The sequence below is a fragment of the Onychostoma macrolepis genome, chromosome 23, assembly GCF_012432095.1.
Source record: "Onychostoma macrolepis isolate SWU-2019 chromosome 23, ASM1243209v1, whole genome shotgun sequence".
Classification (NCBI taxonomy): Eukaryota; Metazoa; Chordata; class Actinopteri; order Cypriniformes; family Cyprinidae; genus Onychostoma; species Onychostoma macrolepis.
Genome location: NC_081177.1, coordinates 2,278,876 through 2,306,132, shown reverse-complemented (window position 1 = coordinate 2,306,132; position 27,257 = coordinate 2,278,876). Strand labels below are relative to the sequence as shown.

Genomic DNA, 27,257 nt, shown 5'->3' with positions numbered 1-27,257 from the left:
CCGATGACAGGTGTTTGACAAGACTGTGCTGTTTAATTGACCCTGACTTGAATATGTGGTGGTCCTATATTCACCTAAGTCTATTTGATGATGCATGCTTTACATTCTCTCCTGCCACCTAATATTTATAGTGAATCCATCACTGTCAGCTGAAGCCTGATTGATCCTGAGGACTGTTTGTAACTGTTTGTAACAATTTGCACAATTAAAAAGGGCAACTCTTGGAAATGTTTTTTTGAAATTATTGGTACAACTTCACTCATTTGAGGTTTGCTGACTAAGAACTCAGTGATACCAGAAGTTGTGGGCTGGACCTCATATATAATTTGTGCAGACAGAAGTTGTCTTATTTCCTGTGTTGAACCCTGATTAAGATACACTGAAGGCAATAACAATGAGGTCTCTGCAAATCATCTTATTGTTGGTTGTTCTTTGTCTCAGCAACTTTGTTGCAAGTGCAGGTTAGTGCTTTGTGTTTTTACTGTTATACGTTTTGGTAATTTGTGTGTTACAAAGCATTGCAGCAGTGTTTACATTAGTTTAGATTTGACCTACTTTCCGTCACTTCACAGTTAGGGTTATATATGTAAAGTGGAAATAATCTTTAAACAGTGATACATTCATTTTGTTATTTGTATTTGTGAGTGCATCTAAAATGCCTGATGTTGGTTAAAAACTTAACTCACCCCCATGTCATTCCAAACCTCCTTCTGTGAAACATAAAAGAAGATATGAGAAATATCAGTGTTTTCCCCCCCATTTTGGACAACAGAAGTGAATAATCACCAAAACTGTTTGGTCAACAACATTCTTCAAAATATCAAATTTATGTTACACAGAAGAAAGTCAGGTTTGAAACGATGTGAGGGCACGATGACAGAATTTTTATTTTTGGGTGAACTATCCCTTTAAGGCATAAAAACTTGTAAACTATCAATGTGAAATGTAGTTACAATGTAGCACTTACCTGATATGTAGAAATAAGCCAAATTACTCATAATGCAAAGTAGGGGAAAGGGAAGTGGTGTGTGGCCAAGTATGGTGACCCATACTCGGAATTTGTGCTCTGCATATAACCCATCCAAGTGCACGCATGCACACACACAGTAGTGAACACACACCTGGAGCAGTGGGCAGCCAATGCTGCGGCGCCCAGGGAGCAGTTGGGGGTTCAGTGACTTGCTCAAGGGTCTCACCTCGGTCATGGTATTGAGGGTGGAGAGAGCACTGGTTATTCACTACCCCCACCTACAATCCTTCCCGGACCTGAGACTCGAACCCACAACCTTCGGGTTACAAGTCCGACTCTCTATCCGTTAGGAAACACTTGACTTAATGCAGGAATACTCATCATCTACACTGTCCAGGTGTTGGTTTGGTCTCTGAACACAATGCCTCTTCATTGACTTGCACAAACATTACAACAGCACATAGAGAGCAAAGTAAACTTAAGTGAACATAAACAGTTGAGAAAATAATCGGATGTGTATTATAGTGGATGCATTGTCTCTTAAAGTGATCGCGCCTAATTTACTAGCTGCTGTCGGTGTCCTTAATCAGAGAAAATCACTCACAGCTCTTTACTGAACTACTTTGTAGTTTAACAAGAATTGATCTATATTTAACTTATACAGTGAGGACTATGGAATGCTATTTTATATTTGATTATTCAGTTTCTGTACCTGGACACCTTCAAACTTGAAAAAACTTAAACGTTGTGTAAATAGCACAAATAAATGTATAGAACAAACACATTTTAAACTATTTCAAACAGGGCCCACAGGTAGCCTACAACCTGCACCGGGGCCCCGCAAACCCCAGCTACGGCCCGGGGAGCAGCGACAGATCAGTCAACTGTCCCAAGCATCTTTCACAGAGACTTTCTCAGGTCAACATAACTAGCTAATAACTTCAGTAACATTAGTGTGCGGATCAATGAATGCAGGAGAAGGGGAGCGATAACACAGATATGTGTGTGTCTGTGTACAGCAGTTAAACTGAATATCTCCTTGTTTCAGATGATGAGAGAGATGAGGACTCCTGGACAGCCTCATGGACTGAAGGTGAGGCTTGGGAATTTAAAAACAGGCACTCTTAAATGTGCATTGAAAATTGCCAGCTGATAAAACCTGTGCTCAAGGGACCATATTCAGGAAAAATGTAGCTCTTAACTGGCTGATTTAGATGATTAACACAGTAGAAAATCAGTCCAGCCTCCCCAGCTGTAAATGTTATTGGCTGTATTGTGTTGCTTATAATAAATTGACATGTTGATATCACATAAGCAGTCTTTCAGAATGCTGTCAGTTACATGTAGATGCAGTCTGTACACATTAGTGAGTAGTGTTTATGGGGTGTCGCTTTGGGACGGGTGAGGAGGGAAAAACACGGTATGCTCACTACAAAAAACTAGACTACACCACTGTGTGAATATATGTCTCAATCAGTTTTTTAAAGTACAAAGTATCATTGTTTTTATCAGGTGTTGTGCGTGACAGTGAGAGAGTGGCGGTAAGAAGTGGAGAACACGTCACCCTATTCGTCAAAACACCTGGGAATTTGAGCAAAGTGAAATTACAAAAAAGCTGCGAAAACGAGCCAGAAGATCCCATTATCCGCTACTGTTCCCCCGAAGAGAAGAACAGAGGCTGCTCCGCCAAGGAATCTGAAAGATTCTCCATCAAAACTGACACGCAGGGTTTGTCCGTAACCTTCGTTGATGCCAGAGTCAGTGATGAGGGATGTTACGTTGTCTCATATATCGACGTCGATGACAACGCAAAGAAGAAATTGTTCAACGTCACGGTCCACGGTTAGTGTGTTTCTATACAATCTACAGTGTTGTTAAAAAAAAAAAGTACTGATATGATAGTAGAACCCAATTTGGTTAGTAGGCTACTGATGGGTGAATGTAACAAGTACCAGTAAAAAAATACTTTGTTTTTGAAAGATCTTACAGTCTAACGCAATTGTTGAGGAGTATATACAATTCAATGAATGTTGACTAATCTTTGAACTGTGTCAGAGTTCACCAAACTTCTAAATATAAATATGAGCAAACTTGGCCATATCTTTAAGACAGTATAATAACAGAATAGAATAGAATAGAAATTATTAAATGATTAAACGCATTAAACCCTCTAAACTAGAGTGAAACCACAAGCCCATCACAAGATCCTACTCTAATCTAATAAAATGAGATTCAAAATTTGTGAAGAACTTAGTGTCTCTAGTTGTTTTTGTAGTTTTTGTTATATACAGAGCAACTGTCCAGTACCATTAGCCAAGAATCTCCATATGTTCATTCATTTGTCATATCTGTTTTATTGCCTGTGGGATCACTGGAAAATCCTGAAGACACTCCTAACGAAGGCAAAGAGACTTCCCGGACAATCAGCTTAAAATATTTGATCATAATCGCAGTGGCCATTGTATTGTTGACTGCAGCAGTGATTTAGGCCATCATCGGTGTCATCACAAAGGCAAGTATTATCACAGGAAAACTGGGCAACACTTCTATTCTTGTATTAATATTGTAACACTTATTTATCAGTTAAGGCTTTGCATTTTACAATCCAGTTTTGTTTTTGGGGAATTTGTACAAGTATTTGTGAAAGACTTGTGAAAGTTTCCTTGAGATATTTAGCTCAGAAAGGACTTCATTTAAAGTCAAAGTAGATCATTAATGTTTCACTCATTATAAATATAGTAATTATTAACGTTGATTGGTTTAAGAAGCCCATTCTCTTTTTTGGTTTATATGATACTTTTATGTGCAATGGTTGTTGATTGTGATTTAAATCTCAGCGTTCTCATCTCCCTACAGAGGAAGTGAAATAATGCTGGTGATGGTGCAGGTCAGGGATCAGTGGACATTCCTCTCAGCAGCCAGTCCAGTAGATGACTCTGGGTTTTGTATCACAAACAAATATTATTACGTTTCTTAGGGATTTGACATTTTACAACCTGGACAAATGTTGATTTGAACAGTAGGGGGGGACAGTAAACATACAATTTTTCAAGAGCAATTTTTGAAGGGGACACAAATAATACAGCCAAAATTGTACTTGTAAGGATAGATATGTGTAGCATAGCATGGAGACCGTGTTTAAATATGAGTTCGGTTCTGTCAGTCCTGTCTTCCTGTGTCTTGTGTTTCTCCTCCTCTCGTACCCATATTTGGTTTGTTCCTGTCCTCGTTTAGGATCATTAGGTCATTAGTCCCCAGCCGTGTGTTATTAATCACCTAGTTTACTCCTGTTTATAAGCCCTGTGTTCCCTCAGTCTGGTGTCTGCTGTTAATTGTCTTCCTGTATTCCGTGTCCCGTGTCTCCTGCGGCTCCTATGTTTGAAGTATTGGTTGAATAAAAGTCTATGTATTGGAAAGATTCCCTTGTCTCCTCGTTCCCTTGCTCCAAAGGATCGTGACAGGTTCATATGGTTCACCACGCGGTCATATTAGAATTATTATTTTATCGTACGTCTCTTTAGATATTCAACCGCATTAAGCCCACTGACCTGCCACTTAACATCATATTGTGCAAAACCCAACACATCGGTAGGTCTACAATATTAGCCTAATATCAGTTCACACACAGGCTTATCGCCGTGTTAGTTGTAGTGGGTGACAAGCTACGGTATGAAACTTGCTAACCTTATAATTGCTCATAGAAAATACATCGGATATCATCATTTTTTTTTGTCATTACTAATTTATTAATGATCCAGCATCATCTGTATTAAAGAGAAAGAATCATTTCACCCGATGTTTAAAGAGAATAAAATAGCCTTGACTTAATTAACTGTTACTGAGGAACTTTGCTGTCTCCCACCGGACTCGTGTGTGTGTATCGGTAAAAGAGGAAAGCAGGCAGTGGACCAAACCACTGTGAGGCAAGGGAGGGGGAATCAAAACATTTCTGAACTTAAAACGCTTTTTTGCGTTTATTTTGTTTTACTATTCACACAATTATTTTAAGTATATGTCCATTATATTATTTTCAATACACTGAGTCGCTTTGTAATGATATTTTTGGGGGGACAACCCTCAGATAGGGGGGTCCTGTCCCCCCGGGATCTATGCCTATGGGGTCATTGGATGCCCATTTTCCACAAGTAGGTAAGTTTCATTCTTGTCTACCCCTGCTCCGGCGTCGAAACAGTGGTGGACTGTGTTTGCAGCTCACTCAGGGCGGGTCTGTGCTGAAACAGCAGTGTTGGTCAACAGTCATGGGAGGGGCCTGGGTCTGTGTGACGTCACTTTGCCAAGAATCTGAGAACGGCTTGATCTGAGAAAGTGCTTATGTCTTGTGGGGATTTTTTTTTAAAAAGCACTGGGTGGATTCTTATCATAGGGTGGTTGTGTACACACACTGCCAAGTGCCAACACACATTTAAGTTGAAACACCATGCAAAAGTGAATCTGACGGCACGAGGAGAACAGAGGACTCAAAGGCAGAGGAGAGATGCAAGCACAAGGTTTTTTACCAAAGGTGAACAAAACAAATAAAACTGTAACAAAACTCAGCGAGCAAGTCTCTGGGGTAATCCAGCTACGGTCGGCAGTGAGATGCGGACCCAACGAGCGGATCACTGCCCAAGACCCAGCGCTCGCACAGGACCAACCACTAAAGAGTGGAGTGAGGCAGAGAGTGGCAGTCCTTCTCTCTATGCGTCCTGGGGTGCAAACAGACAGACGTGAGTGTACACCAAAACACAGAACACAAAACAATCTACTAACAACATGAACTAGTCAGAAGAGAAATATAAAGGAAAGGGTAATGGGCAACAGGTGGAATAGAAGCAGCTCGTGACATGCGCAGGCCCACCACCAGATCAGCGCTGATTGCACCTGTCACGAGCTGCCGAAAAGGACATGACAACACGGACAGCAGAGGGAGCCAGGGAGGCACCCTGGCCCGTGACAGTGAATTGCAAAGTTCAGAATGAAGCCTGACAGAGAAGCGAGTATAAAACACACATTAAACTCTGCATAAAACACATACATAACAACACAGTTGATTGCATTTCTTCTAGCAAACATCAGACTCATAACAAAACTCATGTTTACATTTCCTGAAAATAAACAGCCCTCCTATCACATATGATGATATAATTATCATTTGACATTACATAAATATACTGAGAGTTCTGCATCAGAAAATACACTGTAACACGGTAAAGTTTGATATATACTACCAGTCAAAAGTTTTTGAACAGTAAGATTTTTAATGTTTTTAAAGACGTCTCTTCTGCTCATCAAACCTGCATTTATTTGATCTGAAGTACAGCAAAAATAGAAATGTTTTTACTCTTTAACATTCTATGTGAATATCTGTTAAACTGTCATTTATTTCTGTGATCAAAGCTGTATTTTCAGCATCATTACTCCAGTCTTCAGTGTCACATGATCTTCAGAAATCATTCTGATATGCTGATTTGCTGCTCACGAAACATTTATTATTATTATTATTATTATTATATTAATATAATAGAGAACAGCTGAGTAGATTTTTTTCAGGTTTCTTTGATAAATAAAGGTTTCAGAAGAACAGCATTTACCTGAAATAGAAATCTTTAGTAACATTATAATATCACGGATCAGTCAGGCCCTTCACTCCACCAATCGCAGCGTTCCACCTCCCCTGAGTTCTGATCACGCACACCTGCACCAAATCACGACCTCATCATCACTCACTACTAAAGGATCATCAAGCACTCACTACACTGTCCGATCTCGTTCATGCAACGTGGACTCGGACATCGCTGTATCCAAGATCAAAAGCTATAGCCTTTCAAGAGCATTAACTTACCTTGTTTGACTTACCTGCTGTATCTCTTCCTCCTTGTGTCATCCTCTTCTCCTAGAGTGCCCGTCTTCAGAGTGGTTGAGTGTCTTTGTGGATTCCCCCGTCTGTCTTCTAGCAACGCTGTGGATAAGAAAGATATATCAGCACCATATCACCCATCCACAAAAAGCTCACCTCCAGATCATCTATTCACAAGATTACCTTTTCACCAGTGTGCCTCACCTGTTTTAATAAATCTATATTTGTTAATCACTCACCTTCGTGTCCGAGTCCATCCGTAACAGAAGATCGGACCGAACACCGCCACATACAGGATGAGCACCGCGGATCCCTTCCAGGAGCTGGTGGACTGTTGCAAGCGCCCACACCAACGGCACCACCAGCTCCACCACCACCACAGTCAACAAACACCACCGTGAGCACTTCCTCACCGATCGTCTTCGCCAGTCCCATGGCCCGACCAGCGCCCTTCTCTGGTTCGGCGGAGGAATGCGATGGCTTCATTTTTCAATGCACCCTGACGATCAACTTGCATCCCCACGTCTTCACCACAGACCAGGCTAAAATTGCGTATGTAGTTACCTCACTCACCGGACCTGCTTTAAAGTGGGCTGAGACGATCCTTAATCAGGCAGGACCTGCTACTCACACTTTTGTCAACTTCATCCACCATTTCAAAGAGGTATTCAGCGTATCGCCCGGAGATTCGACTGTGGGTGAGCAACTTTACCAACTTCGTCAGGGTGCAAATCCAATTCACCAATATGCCTTGCAGTTCAGAACACTGGCAGCCGCCAGCGGTTGGAATGAGCCATCGCTCATCACGGCTTCCCGCCAAGGATTGAACCCCCGCTTGCGGTTACATCTCAGCGCATATGACGACAACTATGGTCTGGAGAAGTTCATACAACTAGAATGTTCACACAACATTCGCTGTGCTAATCGCATTCAGTCTTGCAATCCGGATCAATCCGGATCCATCCTCAGCCATCGCTACTCCTCCTCTCCCACCACGCCGACCAGAGACAATTGACCCTCCAGAACCCATGCAAACAAACTCCACTCGTCTACCCCTGTCAGAACGAAAAAAGACGAATTTCCCAGAGGCTGTGTTTATATTGCAGGGATGATGGACATCGCGTGCTGGAATGTCCCCTAAGACCGCCACGCATCCTGGTGAGTTCAGTACTTACCACAATGCCAAAACTCAAACCTCTCAACTCGAGCCCTGCTTACTGCCTACTCACATGGCGTTGCAGTCGCCATCCTCCTCGACTCTGGTTCAGCAGGGAACTTCATCTCGGGGAACCTCCTCCAGCAGCTCCGCATCCCTACCACCAACACCCCGAAGACCTATGAAGCCCAATCCATAACAGACCAATCCCTCACCAAGGATTCCATCCATCGTTGCACCGAACCGGTACAGTTGCAGATTGGGTGCTTACATCGAGGGGACATCCAATTGCTGGTTCTGGAGGGTTCAACTGTGGACATCATTTTGGGTTGCCCGTGGCTGGTGCAGCATGATCCACACCTATCTTGGAGGACAGGAGAAGTCCTAAAGTGGGGTGAGAAGTGTTTCCCTCATTGTTTTCCCAACTTACCTCAACCGAATCGTCGAAGATCGCCACAGATCCCCATTGGTACCACCTCCATTGAAAGCCCTCAAGAAAACTTATCCGTCAAGATTCCTTCATGTTATACCCACTTTAGTGACGTCTTCTGTCCGAAGAGGGCTGCCCAGCTACCACCACATCGGCCATGGGACTGCGCAATTGACCTCCTTCCCGGGTGAGCCAGTACCACGGGGGAAGATTTACCCCCTGTCACCACCAGAACAACAGGCCATGGAGGAGTACATTGCGGAGGCTTTACAACAGGGATATATTGTACCATCTACCTCCCCTGCTGCATCCAGCTTCTTCTTCGTGGCAAAGAAGAACGGCGGCCTACACCCTTGTATCGACTACCGGAAACTCAACGACATAACAGTTAAATACCGGTATCCCCTTCCTCTTGTCCCAGCAGCTCTGGAACAACTACGCGGCGCCACCATCTTCACTAAGTTGGACCTCCGCAGCGCCTACAACCTCATTCACATAAGGAAAGGAGATGAATGGAAGACAGCCTTCATAACCCCTACTGGTCATTATGAATATAGAGTGATGCCGTATGGGCTTGTAAACACCCCTTCTGTCTTCCAGGGGTTTATGCATGAGGTGCTCCAGGAGTTCCTACATCGCTTTGTAATCGTGTATATTGATGACATCCTCATCTACTCCCGGAGCCTGGCCGACCATCGCCATCAGGTTGCGGAGGTCCTTCAGAAACTCCGGCAGTTCCAATTATATCTCAAGGCTGAAAAATGCACCTTCCATCAATCCGCTGTACATTTCCTCGGATACAACATTGACCATCGTGGCGTCCGCATGGACAAGGGGAAGGTGGAAGCGGTAACCTCCTGGCCAACTCCAACCACAGTCAAAGAACTTCAACGATTCCTTGGATTCTCAAATTTCTATCGACGGTTCATACCCGGTTACAGTACAACCACCAGTCCACTCACAGACCTCCTGAAAGAAAAGGCCAAGACACTCAATTGGAACCCGAAAGCCCAAAAGGCTTTTGAAGACCTCAAGACTGCCTTCACCAATGCACCGCTCCTTACTCATCCAGACCCAGAATGGGAGTTCTGGAAGTGGATGCATCCGCCACGGGCGTAGGAGCCGTCCTGTCCCAGCAGCAGGGGAAGCCTCCCAAACTCCATCCATGCACCTATTTCTCAAAGAAACTCAGCCCGGCGGAAAGGAATTATGACATCGGAAACCGGGAACTATTGGCTGTCAAGCTAGCCCTTGAGGAATGGAGGCACTGGCTGGAGGGGGCAAAACACCCATTCATCGTTCTCATAGATCACAAAAACCTCCAGTACCTTCGTGACGCAAAACGCCTCAACCCCAGACAAGCTAGATGGGCTTTATTCTTTACCAGATTTCATTTTACAATCTCCTACAGACCCGGAACCAAAAACATCAAGGCAGATACCCTATCTAGGATCCATGCACCAGAGAGCAATAACCAGGAACCTGACAATATCCTACCTCCAACAATCATTTCCAGCCCCATCCAGTGGACCTCTCCGCCAGTTGCCTCATCCACACCACCCGCCAATCCGCCGGGCTGTCCACCTAACCTCCAGTATGTACCCAGAACACAACGGACCCCACTAATCCATACCACTCACACGTCACTTGGTACTGGCCACCCAGGGGCCAACGCAACTCTCTCGCTGCTACGAAATCGCTTCTGGTGGCCCAACATGGCCAGGGACGTAAGGAGGTTCGTGCAAGGCTGCCCAGACTGTGCCATATCCAAAAGCTCCCGTCATCTCCCAGCCGGTAAACTCCACCCATTGCCCATTCCTCAACGTCCGTGGTCACACCTAGGAGTGGATTTCATCACTGGCCTGTCCACATCAGACGGAAACACATGTATATTTTGTGGAAGGCCTTCTCTCTCCTAGGTGTGACCGTCAGTCTTTCCTCCGGATATCATCCACAGTCTAATGGGCAGACCGAGCGCAAAATTCAAGAAATAGGACGTTTCCTGAGAACCTTCTGCCATAGTCGCCAGAACTCCTGGAACCAGTTCCTAGGCTGGGCCGAGTACGCCCAAAACTCGCTGCGCCAACAATCCACGGGACTCGCGCCTTTCCAGTGCGTACTCGGTTTCCAGCCTCCCCTGTTTCCCTGGTCAGGTGAACCCTCAGACGTCCCCGCCATCGATCACTGGTTCCGGGAGAGCAAGAGAGTCAAGGGACGCAGCTCACCACCAACTCCAACAGGCAGTGCGCAGACAAAGAGTGACAGCCGACGCCCGAAGATCGGAAACCCCAAATTACCAACCTGGGGAAAAGGTCTGGCTGTCCACCAGGGACATCAGGCTGCGCCTGCCTTGTAGGAAGCTGTAAGGATCCACCCGCTAGTCCAAACAACGGAATCCAGCGGCCTGGTCAAAGGTTTAATGCATATTCGGTCTTTTACTTGCGCTTTTGAATTTATTAGGATTTAGTTTCAATTTTAATTTAACTCCGTGCTTGATCTGACTCCAATTTCAAGTGATCATTAAGTTTAGACAATATTTATAATTAAACTGATCACAGATATCGATTGTACATTAACTTAGATATTTGATTATTCTGAAAATCCCATACTTTCAATTATTCGTTCATTAGGGACTAGGTATCGCATAGGAATTACACTTCGGCCGATTTATTTATTATTATTTTTTTATTTTATTTTTTTGTGAATCCACGACACAAACTCGTCAGTTCTGAACTTACTCAGAGGGTGCAGAGTGGTTATAGTACCTTTAAGTGAGCTGCGCCTGGATGCTCATTACAAAAAGTGTATTTTTCCCTATAACCACGAGAGCTACACTGTGTTAAGCCAGCGACAGTCAGAAATCCAAAGTTTCCTTCATGGTGCTCCCCATGGTTCATCCATCAGTGCTTTGGTGTGATCTGTCCTGAACGCAGATTTGCGGAAATACCTCTACCATTAATCTACTGGAAAAAATGATTTCAGAAGAGATCAGAATAAATCAAATATAACAATTTATTATTAGTCAGGTAAACGTATCTTGCCAATTACATAATAAAACAATAAGTAGCCAATTCAAAAATAAGAAAATGCATAACAGTTGTTCAAAGATGAATCTAAGAATAAAATGTTTACCTGGCTTCAAGAAGAAGATACATAGTATGGAACATATTAAATACCCTCCACACTACGGGCTGATCTGGCTACAAATCGCCCTGACTGATTTGCAACTTTCCCTTAACTACTACCAGAACAAAAGGCCCATAAACATTTATTCTCTGCCCCAAAACAGATTCCATCTGTGCATGGGGGATGAGAAGCCTCAGTAGGAGCTGTTCTCGTGCCCCAAATGGTCACACCTGTAGAGCAATGTTTATCAAGTTTTGAAAGGAGACCGCCCACAACAGAGGTACAGAATTAACTTAAGTTTCCAATATTTCCCATGATATAAGTGACTACTGTGAAATTGAGACCAGTTTACCCATCGCACCGAGACCTTTAAAATGATACCAAACATGAAAGGGTTAAGATCATTAATTCTTAAGATATAGTAAATATTTATGTAAGAGTAGCAACTTGAGTTCTTTCAGTGACCAGTACCATGAGTCCAGGGGGGAAGGATGGGTGAGTGGACCAAATGGTCTTTCTCTCAGATCTTCTTGTCTGATTAGAGAGTTTATTGTCTTGCGGCATGACATTTGCATTGTAAGGGTTTCTGGGTGTTTGGCTTCACAAAGAGATCAAAGCCTGATTGAAGAGTTTGTTTTGTGGCCTGACATTTGCATTGTAAGAGTTCCTAAGTTTTGGCTTCACGAGGAGTTATTTTCATAAAGGAAATAATTTAATTCCTTACAAAGCTTAGTCCCAGACTCGTTGGCCCCTTCACTATCCAGGAACGTATCAACCCTGCCTCCAATTGCCACCTCACTACAAAATTCACCCTACGTTCCATGTCTCACTACTAAAACCCTTCTCTCCACCTCTCTCCGCAGGGCCTGACTTCGAGAATGAGTCCCCTCTCCCACAAATCTTAGACGAAGGCGCAGTCTACCAAGTCAAAGAAATCCTGGAATCCCGGCGTCGTGGTGGCCGACTAGAGTACCTCGTTGACTGGGAGGGCTACGGCCCTAAGGAACGCTCTTGGGTACCCAGAGAAGACATCTTAGATCCATCACTACTTGAAGAGTTCCATACTGCGCACCCAGATCGCCCAGCACCCTGAGGCAGGGGTAGACCACCACGACGCCGAGGTAGGCCCTCAGGAGCGGGCCGTGGAGAGGGGGGTACTGTCACGGATCAGTCAGGCCCTTCACTCCACCAATCGCAGCGTTCCACCTCACCTGAGTTCTGATCACGCACACCTGCACCAAATCACGACCTCATCATCACTCACTACTAAAGGATCATCAAGCACTCACTACACTGTCCGATCTCGTTCATGCAACGTGGACTCCGACATCGCTGTATCCAAGATCAAAAGCTATATCCTTCCAAGAGCATTAACTTACCTTGTTTGACTTACCTGCTGTATCTCTTCCTCCTTGTGTCATCCTCTTCTCCTAGAGTGCCCGTCTTCAGAGTGGTTGAGTGTCTTTGTGGATTCCCCCGTCTGTCTTCTAGCAACGCTGTGGATAAGAAAGATATATCAGCACCATATCACCCATCCACGAAAAGCTCACCTCCAGATCATCTATTCACCTATTCACAAGATTACCTTTTCACCAGTGTGCCTCACCTGTTTTAATAAATCTATATTTGTTAATCACTCACCTTCGTGTCCGAGTCCATCCGTAACATATAACTGTCTTTATCATCACTTTTGATCAATTTAAAGCATCCTTGATGAATAAAAGTATATAATATTTCTATAATCCCCCCCCATAAAAAGATTATACTGACTCCAAGCTTTTGAATGGTATAGTGTTTATAATGTTACAAAAGCTTTTTATTTCAGATAAATGCTGATCTTTGGATCATCCATCAAAGAATCCTGGAAAAAAAAAATGTACTCAACTGTTTTAAAAATTTATAATAATAATGTTTCTTGAGCAGCAAATCAGCATATTATAATGATTTCTGAAGATCATGTGACACTGAAGACTGGAGTAATGATGCTGAAAAGTCATCTTTGATCACAGAAATAAATTACTTTTTAAAATATATTCAAATAGAAAGCAGTTAATTTAAATAGTAAAAACTATTTCACAATATTTCTGCTTTTGTTGTATTTTGGATCAAATAAATGCAGGCTTGGTGAACACAAGAGACTTCAATCGCATTATGTAGCGATCATAACCCTCACAAAACCTACTGTAGCTTTACACTGGTGTATTATATTATCAGCTCATATATATGTGAGCCTGGAGCACAAAAGCAGTCATAAGCAGCACAGCTATATTTGTAGCAATAGCCAACAATACATTGCATGGGTCAAAATTATACATTTTTCTTTTATGCCAAAAATCATTAAGATATTAAGTAAAGATCACGTTCAATGAAGATATTTCGTAAATTTCCTACTGTAAATATATCAAATCTTAATTTTTGATTAGTAATATGCATTGCTAAGAACTTCATTTGGACAACTTTAAAGGTGATTTTCTCAATATTCCAGATTTTCACATAGTTGTATCTCGGCCAAATATTCTCCTATCATAACAAACCACATACATCAATGGAAAGCAATTTGCATTGACCCTTACGACAGGTTTTGTGGTCCAGTTGGCCATGGCCATGTACTTATACACTGACACGGTGATCGGAAGTGTTTGCTTCTCTGTAGACCAACAACAACAACAAAAGATAACATTAAAGACAGAGCTCACTTTCAGAGACAGTCATGTAAATGAGATTGCGTGAAGCATCAATGAAATATAAAGTGGCCAGACTCGATCCAAAACATTTCTTATGTTTATTCAAAGACAAGTGGAAGACATTTGTGGTTATGCTGTTGATCACCAAAACATAACATCAAACAGAGAAGTGAAGCTTGGTCTTTCTTGTGAGTCATCATTGTTCACAGATTCGAATCAGGTTATTTTGGTCATTTTGTCTACATTAATGGTCCATATCTACATCAAAATTTGAAGACATCCTGCCATTTACTTTACTTTCTGGACCCAGTTTGGTTTAATGGCACAAGCAACAGTGAGCTGTGTATTACAACATAGATTGCTATTCATCACACTCACACACACACACGCACGCACACTGACCTGCACTACAAACATTTTATCCACCTTAAGTGCAATACTTTACTCATTGTAGGTGCAATATTATTTAATTATTATATATTAATATTATTGTGGCTTTTAAACCGGGACTTGAGTCCTAATTTCGTACCATAACATGTAAAATGTGAGCTGGTATGACAATAAAAGTTCCTTGAATCCTTGAATCCTAAATCAACTGCAATGGAGCTGTCAAGATGCATGGGCCAGTTGTCTTTAGGGTCTATGGCCTTCTTGTTCAGGTGAAGATTAGGCTACTTGAAAAAAATCCCAAAGCCCTATTGTACAGGCCCGATGACAGGTGTTTGACAAGACTGTGCTGTTTAATTGACCCTGACTTGAATATGTGGTGGTCCTATATTCACCTAAGTCTATTTGATGATGCATGCTTTACATTCTCTCCTGCCACCTAATATTTATAGTGAATCCATCACTGTCAGCTGAAGCCTGATTGATCCTGAGGACTGTTTGTACCTGTTTGTAACAATTTGCACAATTAAAAAGAGCAACTCTTGGAAATGTCTTTTGAAAGTATTGGTATGACTTCACTCATTTGAGGTTTGCTGACTAAGAACTCAGTGATACCAGAAGTTGTGGGCTGGACCTCATATATAATTTGTGCAGACAGAAGTTGTCTTATTTCCTGTGTTGAACCCTGATTAAGATACACTGAAGGCAATAACAATGAGGTCTCTGCAAATCATCTTATTGTTGGTTGTTCTTTGTCTCAGCAACTTTGTTGCAAGTGCAGGTTAGTGCTTTGTGTTTTTACTGTTATACGTTTTGGTAATTTGTGTGTTACAAAGCATTGCAGCAGTGTTTACATTAGTTTAGATTTGACCTACTGTCAGTCACTTCACAGTTAGGGTTATATATGTAAAGTGGAAATAATCTTTAAACAGTGATACATTCATTTTGTTATTTGTATTTGTATTTGTATTTGTGAGTGCATCTAAAATGCCTGATGATGGTTAAAAACTTAACTCACCCCCATGTCATTCCAAACCTCCTTCTGTGAAACATAAAAGAAGATATGAGAAATATCAGTGTTTTCCCCCCATTTTGGACAACAGAAGTGAATAATCACCAACATTCTTCAAAATATTATATTTCATGTTGCACAGAAGAAAGTCAGGGTTGAAACGATGTGAGGGCACGGTGACAGAATTTTCATTTTTGGGTGAACTATCCCTTTAAGGCATAAAAACTTGTTAACTAGGGGTGTGCGATGCTGCAAATTTTGGTATCGATCCGATACCAAGTAAATACAGGGCAAGTATCGCCGATAACATACATTTAAATGACCAATTACATTTTGAAAATGAACAATAACTTATGTTGATATGACTAAAATATTACATTCACCTTAAAGCTATGTGGATATTATTTGCCTTTCTGAAAGGAGTTTGCAAGCAGAGGAGCCCAGAATATGAAAGCAATGCATAAAGTTTCATGTTAATCATTTTCCTCCCATAGAAAAGAGTTTTAATGTGACCTAATGCATTAAGAAAGTAATATTGAAAGGCCAACTCAGTATACTGATGATGCAAACTATATGCAGGCAAGCAGCCCAGGATATGAGCATAAAGTGCATGCATGTTAAGCGTTTTCCTAAATTTAATGGGTTGCTTGTATTGCAAACTAGTGTTTCTTACCATATTATTTTATTGAATTGTCATAATTATAAACACACGGTGGATAGCACAAACAATTTGACCGTTTATTACACTGTTATTTTTCTCATGATTTCTTTACTGTGCCTAATGAAGTGGAAGTCACGCACATTCAGTCTATGAAAAAAGCTTACTTCCACATTGAAAAAAGTGAATAAGTTTGGTGCTGTAGCCACAGTAGCGAATTTCTACAGTTCCATCTCTCGCTGTAGCCAATAATATCCACTTGCGCTTGGAGCCGATGAGTCACGTAATGGCATAACAAAACATTAAAGCAGGGGAGGATCAGTAATGTTTGCATACGAGACGTGAAAAGAGCGGTATATAAACACAAAGATATGTCTTTTTTTGTTGTTGAATGTATTAAGCAATGTATGAAGTGTAGAGAAGAGAAAATTAACCTAAAGTATCGATCTAATCAGGTTAGTATCGATCCGATACCGATACCAATGTTGGTATTGATATTAGGATCGATCCGCCCACCCCTATTGTAAACTATCAATGTCAAATGTAGTTACAATGTAGCACTTACCTGATATGTAGAAATTAATTACCAAATTACTCATAATGCAAAGAAGGGGAAAGGGAAGTGCTGTGTGGCCAAGTATGGTGACCCATACTGGAATTTGTGCTCTGCATATAACCCATCCAAGTGCACGCATGCACACACACAGTAGTGAACACACACCTGGAGCAGTGGGCAGCCAATGCTGCGGTGCCCAGGGAGCAGTTGGGGGTTCAGTGCCTTGCTCAAGGGTCTCACCTCGGTCATGGTATAGAGAGTGGAGAGAGCACTGGTTATTCACTCCCCCCACCAACAATCCTTGCCGGACCTGAGACTCAAACCCACAACCTTCGGGTTACAAGTCCGACTCTCTATCCGTTAGGAAACACTTGACTTAATGCGGGAATACTCATCATCTACACTGTCCAGGTGTTGGTTTGGTGTCAGAACAGAATGCCTCTTCATTGACTTGCACAAACATTACAACAGCACATAGAGAGCAAACGTAAACTTAAGTGAACATAAACAGTTGAGAAAAAAATCGGATGTGTATTATAGTGGATGCATTGTCTCTTAAAGTGATCGTGCCTAATTTACTAGCTGCTGTGGGTGTCCTTAATCAGAGAAAATCACTCACAGCCCTTTACTGAACTACTTTGTAGTTTAACAAGAATTAATCTATATTTAATTTATACAGTGAGGACTATGGAATGCTATTTTATATTTGATTATTCAGTTTCTGTACCTGGACACCTTCAAACTTGAAAAAACTTAAACGTTGTGTAAATAGCACAAATAAATGTATAGAACAAACACATTTTAAACTATTTCAAACAGGGCCCACAGGTAGCCTACAACCTGCACCGGGGCCCCGCAAACCCCAGCTACGGCCCGGGGAGCAGCGACAGATCAGTCAACTGTCCCAAGCATCTTTCACAGAGACTTTCTCAGGTCAACATAACTAGCTAATAACTTCAGTAACATTAGTGTGCGGATCAATGAATGCAGGAGAAGGGAGCGATAACACAGATATGTGTGTGTCTGTGTACAGCAGTTAAACTGAATATCTCCTTGTTTCAGATGATGAGAGAGATGAGGACTCCTGGACAGCCTCATGGACTGAAGGTGAGGCTTGGGAATTTAAAAACAGGCACTCTTAAATGTGCATTGAAAATTGCCAGCTGATAAAACCTGTGCTCAAGGGACCATATTCAGGAAAAATGTAGCTCTTAACTGGCTGATTTAGATGATTAACACAGTAGAAAATCAGTCCAGCCTCCCCAGCTGTAAATGTTATTGGCTGTATTGTGTTGCTTATAATAAATTGACATGTTGATATCACATAAGCAGTCTTTCAGAATGCTGTCAGTTACATGTAGATGCATTCTGTACACATTAGTGAGTAGTGTTTATGGGGTGTCGCTTTGGGACGGGTGAGGGAGGGAAAAATCACGGTATGCTCACTACAAAAAACTAGACTACACCACTGTGTGAATATATGTGTCAATCAGTTTTTTAAAGTACAAAGTATCATTGTTTTTATCAGGTGCTGTGCGTGACAGTGAGAGAGTGGAGGTAAGAAGTGGAGAACACGTCACCCTATTCGTCAAAACACCTGGGAATGTGAGCAAAGTGAAATTACAAAAAGCTGCGAAAACGAGCCAGAAGATCCCATTATCCGCTACTGTTCCCCCGAAGAGAAGAACAGAGGCTGCTCCGCCAAGGAATCTGAAAGATTCTCCATCAAAATTGACACGCAGGGTTTGTCCGTAACCTTCGTTGATGCCAGAGTCAGTGATGAGGGATGTTACGTTGTCTCATATATCGACGTCGATGACAACGCAAAGGAGAAATTGTTCAACGTCACGGTCCACGGTTAGTGTGTTTGATGGGTGAATGTAACAAGTACCAGTAAAAAAAAATACTTTGTTTTGTTTTTGAAAGATCTTACAGTCTAACGCAATTGTTGAGGAGTATATACAATTCAATGAATGTTGACTAATCTTTGAACTGTGTCAGAGTTCACCAAACTTCTAAATATAAATATGAGCAAACTTGGTCATATCTTTAAGACAGTATAATAACAGAATATAATAGAATAGAAATGATTAAATGATTAAACGCACACAAATAATACAGCCAAAATTGTACTTGTAAGGATAGATATGTGTAGCATAGCATGGAGACCGTGTTTAAATATGAGTTCGGTTCTGTCAGTCGTGTCTTGTGTTTCTCCTCCTCTCGTTCCCATATTTGGTTTGTTCCTGTCCTCGTTTAGGATCATTAGGTCATTAGTCCCCAGCCGTGCGTTATTAATAATCTAGTTTACTCCTGTTTATAAGCCCTGTGTTCCCTGAGTCTGGTGTCTGCTATTAATTGTCTTCCTTAATCAGAAATTCCACCAATACCACAAAAAATGCTGGCATCGGTATCGGCGAGTACTTGAACCCATGTAGTGACCCGATACCATTTTTAAACAAGACCTATACAGGTGCTGGTCATATAATTAGAATATCATCAAAAAGTTGATTTATTTCACTAATTCCATTCAAAAAGTGAAACTTGTATATTATATTCATTCATTACACACAGACTGATATATTTCAAATGTTTATTTCTTTTAATTTTGATGATTAGAGCTTACAGCTCATGAAAGTCAAAAATCAGTATCTCCAAATATTAGAATATTTACATTTGAGTTTGAATAAATGACCATCCCTACAGTGTAAATTCTGGGTATCTCTTGTTCTTTGAAACCACAATAATGGGGAAGACTGCTGACTTGGCAATGATCCAGAAGACGAACATTGACACCCTCCACAAAGAGGGTAAGTCACAGAGGGTCATTACTGAAAGGTGTGGCTGTTTACAGAGTGCTGTATCAAAGCATATTAAATGCAAAGTTGACTGGAAGGAAGAATTTGGGTAGGAAAAGGTGCACAAGCAACAGGGATGACCGCAAGCTTGAGAATACAGTCAAGCAAAGCCGATTCAAACACTTGTGAGAGCTTCACAAGGAGAGAACTGAAGCTGGAGTCAGTGCATCAAGAGTCACCACGCTCAGACGTCTTCAGGAAAAGGGCTAACAAGCCACTTCTGAACCAGAGACAACGTCAGAAGCATCTTAACTGGGCTGTGGAGAAAAAGAACTGGACTGTTGCTCAGTGGTCCAAAGTCCTCTTTTCAGATGAAAGTAAATTTTACATTTCATTTGGAAATCAAGGTCCCAGAGTCTGAAGGAAGAGTGGAGAGGCACAGAATCCATGTTGCTTGAAGTCCAGTGTGAAGTTTCCACAGTCAGTGATGATTTGGGCTGCCATGTCATCTGCTGGTGTTGGTCCACTGTGTTTTCTGAAGTCCACAGTCAACGCAGCCATCTACCAGGAAATTTTAGAGCACTTCATGCTTCCTTCTGTTGACAAGCTTTATGGAGATGCTGATTTCATTTTCCAGCAGGACTTGGCACCTGCCCACACTGCCAAAGGTACCAAAAGCTGGTTCAATGACCATAGTGTTACTGTGCTTGATTGGCCAGCAAACTCGCCTGACCTGAACCCCAGAGAGAATCTATGGGGTATTGTCAAGAGGAAGATGAGAGACACCAGACCCAACAATGCAGAAGAGCTGAAGGCCACTATCAGAGCAACCTGGGCTCTCATAACACCTGAGCAGTGCCACAGACTGATCGACTCCATGCCACGCCGCATTGCTGCAGTAATTCAGCCAAAAGGAGCCCCAACTAAGTATTGAGTGCTGTACATGCTCATACTTTTCATTTTCATACTTTTCAGTTGGCCAAGATTTCTAAAAATCCTTTCTTTGTATTGCTCTTAAGTAATATTCTAATATTTTGAGATGATTTTTGACTTTCATGAGCTGTAAGCTCTAATCATCAAAATTAAAAGAAATAAACATTTGAAATATATCAGTCTGTGTGTAATGAATGAATATAATATACGAGTTTCACTTTTTGAATGGAATTAGTGAAATAAATCAACTTTTTAATGATATTCTAATTATATGACCAGCACCTGTAGTTATACGCGCTTGCTTAACACTGCAAATCGGAAATCAATTCTTCTCTGCTCAGAATGCAAACACAGGAAGTTGTGCTGTGTTACCACAAGCAACCACTATTTAGAGCAGCGAAGAATAAATACGAACTTGGTAGCACATTGCCAGTAAATCACTCGCATATGCGACTAAATCTTCACCCTGGGAGACTAAATAGTGTATAATATTAGCCACTGGCTAATAAATGTTCAGATTTTATTCGCCAGTGTGTGAAGCTTTTTATTTCAGATAAATGCTGATCTTTGGATCTTCCTATTCACCAAAGAATCCTGAAAAAAAAAAAAAAAAATGTAATCAACTGTTTTAAAAATTTATAATAATAATAATAATGTTTCTTGAGCAGCAAATCAGCATATTAGAATGATTTCTGAAGTTCATGTGACACTGAAGACTGGAGTAATGATGCTGAAAATTCAGCTTTGATCACAGAAATAAATTGCTTTTTAAAATATATTCAAATAGAAAGCAGTTAATTTAAATAGTAAAAACTATTTCACAATATTTCTGCTTTTGTTGTATTTTGGATCAAATAAATGCAGGCTTGGTGAACACAAGAGGCTTCAATCGCATTATGTAGCGATCATAACCCTCACAAAACCTACTGTAGCGTTACACTGGTGTATTATATTAATAGCTCATATATATGTGAGCCTGGAACACAAAAGCAGTCATAAGCAGCACAGCTATATTTGTAGCAATAGCCAACAATACATTGTATGGGTCAAAATTATCCATTTTTCTTTTATGCCAAAAATCATTAGGATATTAAGTAAAGATCATGTTCCATGAAGATATTTTGTAAATTTCCTACCGTAAATATATCAAAACTTAATTTTTGATTAGTAATATGCATTGCTAAGAACTTAATTTGGACAACTTTAAAGGTGATTTTCTCAATATTCCAGATTTTCACATAGTTGTATCTCGGCCAAATATTCTCCTATCACAACAAACCACATACATCAATGGAAAGTAATTTGCATTGACCCTTACGACAGGTTTTGTGGTCCAGTTGGCCATGGCCATGTACTTATACACTGACACAGTGATCGGAAGTGTTTGCTTTTCTGTAGACCAACAACAACAACAACAAAAGATAACATTAAAGACAGAGCTCACTTTCAGAGACAGTCATGTAAATGAGATTGTGTGAAGCATCAATGAAATATAAAGTGGCCAGACTCGATCCAAAACATTTCTTATGTTTATTCAAAGACGAGTGGAAGACATCTGTGGTTATGCTGTTGATCACCAAAACATAACATCAAACAGAGAAGTGAAGCTTGGTCTTTCTTGTGAGTCATCATTGTTCACAGATTCGAATCAGGTTATTTTGGTCATTTTGTCTACATTAATGGTCCATATCTACATCAAAATTTGAAGACATCCTGCCATTTACTTTACTTTCTGGACCCAGTTTGGTTTAATGGCACAAGCAACAGTGAGCTGTGTATTACAACATGGATTGCTATTCATCACACACACACACGCACGCACACTGACCTGCACTACAAACATTTTATCCACCTTAAGTGCAATACTTTACTCATTGTAGGTGCGATATTATTTAATTATTATATATTAATATTATTGTGGCTTTTAAACCGGGACTTGAGTCCTAATTTCGTACCATAACATGTAAAATGTGAGCTGGTATGACAATAAAAGTTCCTTGAATCCTAAATCAACTGCAATGGAGCTGTCAAGATGCATGGGCCAGTTGTCTTTAGGGTCTATGGCCTTCTTGTTCAGGTGAAGATTAGGCTACTTGAAAAAAATCCCAAAGCCCTATTGTACAGGCCCGATGACAGGTGTTTGACAAGACTGTGCTGTTTAATTGACCCTGACTTGAATATGTGGTGGTCCTATATTCACCTAAGTCTATTTGATGATGCATGCTTTACATTCTCTCCTGCCACCTAATATTTATAGTGAATCCATCACTGTCAGCTGAAGCCTGATTGATCCTGAGGACTGTTTGTACCTGTTTGTAACAATTTGCACAATTAAAAAGAGCAACTCTTGGAAATGTCTTTTGAAAGTATTGGTATGACTTCACTCATTTGAGGTTTGCTGACTAAGAACTCAGTGATACCAGAAGTTGTGGGCTGGACCTCATATATAATTTGTGCAGACAGAAGTTGTCTTATTTCCTGTGTTGAACCCTGATTAAGATACACTGAAGGCAATAACAATGAGGTCTCTGCAAATCATCTTATTGTTGGTTGTTCTTTGTCTCAGCAACTTTGTTGCAAGTGCAGGTTAGTGCTTTGTGTTTTTACTGTTATACGTTTTGGTAATTTGTGTGTTACAAAGCATTGCAGCAGTGTTTACATTAGTTTAGATTTGACCTACTGTCAGTCACTTCACAGTTAGGGTTATATATGTAAAGTGGAAATAATCTTTAAACAGTGATACATTCATTTTGTTATTTGTATTTGTATTTGTATTTGTGAGTGCATCTAAAATGCCTGATGGTTAAAAACTTAACTCACCCCCATGTCATTCCAAACCTCCTTCTGTGAAACATAAAAGAAGATATGAGAAATATCAGTGTTTTCCCCCCATTTTGGACAACAGAAGTGAATAATCACCAAAACTGTTTGGTCACCAACATTCTTCAAAATATTATATTTCATGTTGCACAGAAGAAAGTCAGGGTTGAAACGATGTGAGGGCACGGTGACAGAATTTTCATTTTTGGGTGAACTATCCCTTTAAGGCATAAAAACTTGTTAACTAGGGGTGTGCGATGCTGCAAATTTTGGTATCGATCCGATACCAAGTAAATACAGGGCAAGTATCGCCGATAACATACATTTAAATGACCAATTACATTTTGAAAATGAACAATAACTTATGTTGATATGACTAAAATATTACATTCACCTTAAAGCTATGTGGATATTATTTGCCTTTCTGAAAGGAGTTTGCAAGCAGAGGAGCCCAGAATATGAAAGCAATGCATAAAGTTTCATGTTAATCATTTTCCTCCCATAGAAAAGAGTTTTAATGTGACCTAATGCATTAAGAAATTAATATTGAAAGGCCAACTCAGTATACTGATGATGCAAACTATATGCAGGCAAGCAGCCCAGGATATGAACGCAACGTGCATGCATGTTAAGCGTTTTCCTAAATTTAATGGGTTGCTTGTATTGCAAACTAGTGTTTCTTACCATATTATTTTATTGAATTGTCATAATTATAAACACACGGTGGATAGCACAAACAATTTGACCGTTTATTACACTGTTATTTTTCTCATGATTTCTTTACCGTGCCTAATGAAGTGGAAGTCACGCACATTCAGTCTATGAAAAAAGCTTACTTCCACATTGAAAAAAATGAATAAGTTTGGTGCTGTTGCCACAGTAGCGAATTTCTACAGTTCCATCTCTCGCTGTAGCCAATAATATCCACTTGCGCTTGGAGCCGATGAGTCACGTAATGGCATAACAAAACATTAAAGCAGGGGAGGATCAGTAATGTTTGCATACGAGATGTGAAAAGAGCGGTATATAAACACAAAGATATGTCTTTTTTTGTTGTTGAATGTATTAAGCAATGTATGAAGTGTAGAGAAGAGAAAATTAACCTAAAGTATCGATCTAATCAGGTTAGTATCGATCCGATACCGATACCAATGTTGGTATTGATATTAGGATCGATCCGCCCACCCCTATTGTAAACTATCAATGTCAAATGTAGTTACAATGTAGCACTTACCTGATATGTAGAAATTAATTACCAAATTACTCATAATGCAAAGAAGGGGAAAGGGAAGTGCTGTGTGGCCAAGTATGGTGACCCATACTCGGAATTTGTGCTCTGCATATAACCCATCCAAGTGCACGCATGCACACACACAGTAGTGAACACACACCTGGAGCAGTGGGCAGCCAATGCTGCGGTGCCCAGGGAGCAGTTGGGGGTTCAGTGCCTTGCTCAAGGGTCTCACCTCGGTCATGGTATAGAGAGTGGAGAGAGCACTGGTTATTCACTCCCCCCACCAACAATCCTTGCCGGACCTGAGACTCAAACCCACAACCTTCGGGTTACAAGTCCGACTCTCCATCCGTTAGGAAACACTTGACTTAATGCGGGAATACTCATCATCTACACTGTCCAGGTGTTGGTTTGGTGTCTGAACACAATGCCTCTTCATTGACTTGCACAAACATTACAACAGCACATAGAGAGCAAACGTAAACTTAAGTGAACATAAACAGTTGAGAAAACAATCGGATGTGTATTATAGTGGATGCATTGTCTCTTAAAGTGATCGCGTCTAATTTACTAGCTGCTGTCGGTGTCCTTAATCAGAGAAAATCACTCACAGCCCTTTACTGAACTACTTTGTAGTTTAACAAGAATTGATCTATATTTAATTTATACAGTGAGGACTATGGAATGCTATTTTATATTTGATTATTCAGTTTCTGTACCTGGACACCTTCAAACTTGAAAAAACTTAAACGTTGTGTAAATAGCACAAATAAATGTATAGAACAAACACATTTTAAACTATTTCAAACAGGGCCCACAGGTAGCCTACAACCTGCACCGGGGCCCCGCAAACCCCAGCTACGGCCCGGGGAGCAGCGACAGATCAGTCAACTGTCCCAAGCATCTTTCACAGAGACTTTCTCAGGTCAACATAACTAGCTAATAACTTCAGTAACATTAGTGTGCAGATCAATGAATGCAGGAGAAGGGAGCGATAACACAGATATGTGTGTGTCTGTGTACAGCAGTTAAACTGAATATCTCCTTGTTTCAGATGATGAGAGAGATGAGGACTCCTGGACAGCCTCATGGACTGAAGGTGAGGCTTGGGAATTTAAAAACAGGCACTCTTAAATGTGCATTGAAAATTGCCAGCTGATAAAACCTGTGCTCAAGGGACCATATTCAGGAAAAATGTAGCTCTTAACTGGCTGATTTAGATGATTAACACAGTAGAAAATCAGTCCAGCCTCCCCAGCTGTAAATGTTATTGGCTGTATTGTGTTGCTTATAATAAATTGACATGTTGATATCACATAAGCAGTCTTTCAGAATGCTGTCAGTTACATGTAGATGCATTCTGTACACATTAGTGAGTAGTGTTTATGGGGTGTCGCTTTGGGACGGGTGAGGGAGGGAAAAATCACGGTATGCTCACTACAAAAAACTAGACTACACCACTGTGTGAATATATGTGTCAATCAGTTTTTTAAAGTACAAAGTATCATTGTTTTTATCAGGTGTTGTGCGTGACAGTGAGAGAGTGGAGGTAAAAAGTGGAGAACACGTCACCCTATTCGTCAAAACACCTGGGAATGTGAGCAAAGTGAAATTACAAAAAAGCTGCGAAAACGAGCCAGAAGATCCCATTATCCGCTACTGTTCCCCCGAAGAGAAGAACAGAGGCTGCTCCGCCAAGGAATCTGAAAGATTCTCCATCAAAACTGACACGCAGGGTTTGTCCGTAACCTTCGTTGATGCCAGAGTCAGTGATGAGGGATGTTACGTTGTCTCATATATCGACGTCGATGACAACGCAAAGGAGAAATTGTTCAACGTCACGGTCCACGGTTAGTGTGTTTCTATACAATCTACAGTGTTGTTAAAAAAAAAAGTACTGATATGATAGTAGAACCCAATTTGGTTAGTAGGCTACTGATGGGTGAATGTAACAAGTACCAGTAAAAAAATACTTTGTTTTTGAAAGATCTTACAGTCTAACGCAATTGTTGAGGAGTATATACAATTCAATGAATGTTGACTAATCTTTGAACTGTGTCAGAGTTCACCAAACTTCTAAATATAAATATGAGCAAACTTGGCCATATCTTTAAGACAGTATAATAACAGAATAGAATAGAATAGAAATTATTAAATGATTAAACGCATTAAACCCTCTAAACTAGAGTGAAACCACAAGCCCATCACAAGATCCTACTCCTAATACTAATCTAATAAAATGAGATTCAAAATTTGTGAAGAACTTAGTGTCTCTAGTTGTTTTTGTAGTTTTTGTTATATACAGAGCAACTGTCCAGTACCATTAGCCAAGAATCTCCATATGTTCATTCATTTGTCATATCTGTTTTATTGCCTGTGGGATCACTGGAAAATCCTGAAGACACTCCTAACGAAGGCAAAGAGACTTCCCGGACAATCAGCTTAAAATATTTGATCATAATCGCAGTGGCCATTGTATTGTTGACTGCAGCAGTGATTTAGGCCATCATCGGTGTCATCACAAAGGCAAGTATTATCACAGGAAAACTGGGCAACACTTCTATTTTTGTATTAATATTGTAACACTTATTTATCAGTTAAGGCTTTGCATTTTACAATCCAGTTTTGTTTTTGGG

General features: G+C 40.8%; 1 protein-coding gene across 2 annotated transcripts; it reads left to right on the top strand.

Moving 5' to 3' along the window:
* The first annotated feature begins 373 nt into the window (after positions 1-373).
* LOC131532375 (uncharacterized) lies at positions 374-27,147 on the top strand. 2 transcript variants are annotated; one of them, XM_058763957.1, is made up of 8 exons: positions 374-461; positions 2,019-2,063; positions 2,483-2,812; positions 17,899-17,943; positions 18,365-18,693; positions 25,676-25,720; positions 26,142-26,471; positions 27,023-27,147. In XM_058763957.1, the coding sequence occupies exons 1-5, from the start codon at positions 395-397 to the stop codon at positions 18,589-18,591; spliced, it is 714 nt and encodes a 237-aa protein (XP_058619940.1). In that variant the 5' UTR covers positions 374-394; the 3' UTR covers positions 18,592-18,693; positions 25,676-25,720; positions 26,142-26,471; positions 27,023-27,147. The 2 variants fall into 2 exon arrangements, with proteins under 2 accessions (XP_058619940.1, XP_058619941.1); XM_058763958.1 differs by lacking the exons at positions 17,899-17,943; positions 18,365-18,693; positions 25,676-25,720; positions 26,142-26,471; positions 27,023-27,147 and adding an exon at positions 12,403-13,052.
* Positions 27,148-27,257: the final 110 nt, after the last annotated feature.

What these genes read in the sequence shown, in the direction of transcription:
- LOC131532375 (XM_058763957.1), top strand. Translation starts at nt 395, where the DNA reads ATGAGGTCTCTGCAAATCATCTTATTGTTGGTTGTTCTTTGTCTCAGC. An exon ending in GACAGCCTCATGGACTGAAG is followed by an intron (nt 2,064 to 2,482) that starts GTGAGGCTTGGG and finishes TGTTTTTATCAG; the next exon opens with GTGTTGTGCGTGACAGTGAG. An exon ending in GACAGCCTCATGGACTGAAG is followed by an intron (nt 17,944 to 18,364) that starts GTGAGGCTTGGG and finishes TGTTTTTATCAG; the next exon opens with GTGCTGTGCGTGACAGTGAG.